At 44.8% G+C, this 3,434-nt stretch overlaps 1 protein-coding gene across 1 annotated transcript in view; it reads right to left on the bottom strand.

The window, feature by feature from the left end:
* The window catches only part of SNX31 (sorting nexin 31), a 73,667-nt gene that overhangs the window by 15,086 nt on the left and 55,147 nt on the right, over positions 1–3,434 (bottom strand). The window contains exon 11 of the mRNA XM_027776228.1: positions 2,574–2,687. Coding sequence (XP_027632029.1) covers positions 2,574–2,687 — 114 coding nt within the window. The remainder of the gene's footprint in view (positions 1–2,573; positions 2,688–3,434) is intronic.

Raw genomic sequence — 3,434 nt, 5'->3', positions numbered from 1 at the left:
TTTTTTTTTTTTTTTTTTGTAGAGACATTGTTGCTATAGGGTCTGTGTGGTTGCCAGAGTGACAAGGAGAGACAGAGAGACAGAAAGTGAGAAATCATCCCCCAGGGAGGATGGTCACACTGCAGTCTCTTGTCCTCCATTCTCCTCTTGGGATTTTGGCCATGCATGCATATGCACCTGGCCTGAGTTTTAAGCCACCAGCTCCGGGACTTGAACTGCAGTTAACTATGTGGGAGTCCATGACATAACCATTATGCCATCTGCTGGTACCTTGATTTTAATCTTTTACAAGTTTATTTATTTGGGGGTCAATAAGGTGACATGGTGATTAAGGTGCTGGACTCCCATATGGTTGACTATGGTTCAAGTCCTGGACCAGGTGGCTTGAGACTCATGCTAGGCATGTGTGTATGCATGCCCCAAACCTGAGAGGAGAATGGAGGAGAAGGAATTGCAGCATGGCCATCCCCCTGGGAGGGGTGATTTCTCACTTTCCTCATCTCTCACTCTCTGTGTGTCTCTCTTTGGCAAGCACACATGCCCTATGGCAAAAATCTTTTTTTAAAAAGGTATTTATTTCTTGAGAGAGAAAAAAAGGCATGATTGGGAGGCAGAGAGAGGCTGGAAAATGAGAGAAAAAAAGACAATCACCGTCGATAGGGTCTTATGACATGATCCTTCCCACAGCCTTCTCATAAGCAAGGATAGCAGGCATGTGTGCTCCTTCAGTGTGTATAGGCTGATCTGGGAAGCAAATCCCCAATCTTCTACACAGCTTAGAATCACAGAGCAGTGAGCTATCCCTGTGCCACCATGATTGGGGATTGATTCCAATTTGAAATAAGTTCAGTAAAAAGAATTTTTCAATGGGTATTTAGAAAATTAGTTTTTTAAAAGAAATTTTTGCTATAGGGTGCTGCACTCACCAGAGATACAGAGAGAGACAGAGAGACAGAAAGTGAGAAATCATCCCCCGGCCCTGAGGGGATGGCCATGCCACAATCCCTTCTCCCCCATTTTCCTCTTGAGATTTTGGGCATGCACACACATGCACCCAGCATGAGTTTAAGCTGCCGGATCCGAGACTTAAACTGCAGTCAACTATGTGAAAGTAACCACTATGCCATCTGCTGGTCCCCCAAAATTAGATTTTTTTTTTAATTTAGAATTTCTGCTCCAGTTTTAGTTATAAGCCTGTGGTAGTCATGGATAGTTAGATACCCAACAGCCATTGCCCCTTCTTCTCTCCCAAGACTCCATGATTTTCTTTGGAATTATAAAGTGCCTAGCCCCAGGCAATGATTCATGCTTACTCTAAGATAGTCATGAATTCCGTTTGTCTCTGCTAGATGCTTTATTCTTAGACTCCCTTGCAGCTAGGAACAGTTATGTAACTCAGTTTTGGCAGATGAGACATCAAAGAAATTCCATTGGTTTCTGGGGTAAAACTTTAGCATTCCAGATAAGAGAGATAACTTTTTAAAAGGAATTTGCCAAAGGGCATGTGCACTGGCCAGAGAGAGGTGAGGGAAGCTGGGAGCAGTGAGAAAGCACAACTCACACGGCATGGTCATGCCACAATCCCATCTCTTCCATCGCTCCTTCATTTTGGGATTTGGGGCATGCATGCACATGCACCTGCCATGTTTTTCAACCTGCGAGGTCTGGGATTAACACTTTGTGGTTACCATGTGGAATCCAGCTCCCTTAACCAGGCTATGGAGTAGCCCAAGGAGTAGCCCAAGAAATAACTTTTATACACTCAGAAACACCAAGATAACCACATGGATGCCAATCATCTACCTTCAGCATTCTTTCTTTCTTTTTTTGTTTTGCTTTTTAGGTTTTTGTCATAGGGTGTGTGTGCTCAGAGACAGAGAGAGGGAAAATGAGAAGTCACCCTCCCCCCGAGAGGGTATGGTCATACTGGAATCACTTCTCCATTCTCCTCTCAGAATTTTGGGCATGCACACACACATGCCCAGTGTGATTTTTCAAGTCACCAGGTCCAGGACTCAAATCACAGTCATTTATGTGGGAGTCCAGTGCCTTAACCACCATACTACCTGGTGGTCCCAACCTTCGGCATTCTTGCTAAGAGAGCTAATAAGAACTTATATTGTTTAAGCCAGGGGCCAGCAAACTAATCCAGTCTACCACCTGCTTTGCAAATAAAGTTGTATTGGAATACAACCAGACCTATTTGTTTTTGTACTGTCTGTGGGTGCTATTAACAGAGTTGAATAGTTACAACAGCAATGGTACAGACCTCAAATCCTAAAGCAGTTACCATCTAGCCCTTTAGGAAGACTCCTGGTCTAAGCTGCTGTTGGCTGAGCCATCTGTTACTTGGTAACTAAATTCATTTCAAACTGATATGAAGACCATGATAACTAGTAAAATAAAATAAAGCAAGCAGCAAGCAAAATAGAAGGTATTACAGTCCAAAAGTAATGCACAGCGCACTTTAGTGCCCTCCTCTGGTTGGGCTAGGGTAATGTGTTTTGTCCATCCCAGCACACAAGACAGCATTTTAGCACAGAAGTTTCCTGTGCTGTGCTCTGAGGACTCACCTGTTTGGTGTAAATAACAAACCACTGCCAGCTACGATCCTCACTGTACTGAAATCTGAGCTCTAAGTTCTGGTTGAGTGTTCGCTGGAGCCCATCCATATCCAGCAGAGTCCCCTACAGAGGAAAAGATATTATTTGATATTCAATAGAAACTAAAATGACTGTTGATGTACTGGACAAAATATCAAAAAATGAGTGCAACTTCCCAAGAGCTATCAGTCTATTGAGGAGCCATGAAAGTACATCTCCACAGATTAAAACAGTGTCAGAAGGGAAGCAACCACAGATCCATGGAAGTAAGGAGAAAGTGCACCTAACCCAGGCTAGGAGGACAGAGGAAGGTTTCCTGGCAAGAGGGGCATCTGAGTGGAAGTAGAAGCTATCCAAGTTGGTTGTGGTGGCTGTGCTTTTGCAAGGGAAGGTGAAAGGTGGTTTCTGATAGATGAAAGAAATGCACTAAGGTATGAGGGAACCTGGTACAATGGCGATTCTGCAAGGATCATGTGTGGCTGCAGTAAGGGCTCCAAGGCATAGAGGACTGTGAGAGGAGAGACTCCGGAGGCAGGGTAGGGCTAATCCTGAAAGCCTGGTAGGGAGCTTTTGTGATGTTTGGGGAGAGGTTTTTGCTATAGGGTGCGTGTGCTCACCAGACAGACAGAGAGAGACAGAGAGAAATCACCCCCTAGCGGGGATGGCCACGCCACGCCATTTTCCTCTCGGGATCTTGGGCACGCATGCACACGCACCTGGTGTGAGTTTTAAGCCACTGGGTCTGGGACGCGAACCACAGTCGACTACGTGGGAGTCCAGCAACATAGCCATTACGCTAACTGCTGGTCCCTCTTTTTTTTTCTTTTTTCT

The sequence above is a fragment of the Tupaia chinensis genome, unplaced genomic scaffold (genome assembly GCF_000334495.1).
Source record: "Tupaia chinensis unplaced genomic scaffold, TupChi_1.0 Scaffold000646_1, whole genome shotgun sequence".
Lineage (NCBI taxonomy): Eukaryota > Metazoa > Chordata > Mammalia > Scandentia > Tupaiidae > Tupaia > Tupaia belangeri.
Note: the sequence above shows the minus strand (reverse complement) of the source record. Positions and strands in the feature narration are given on the sequence as shown.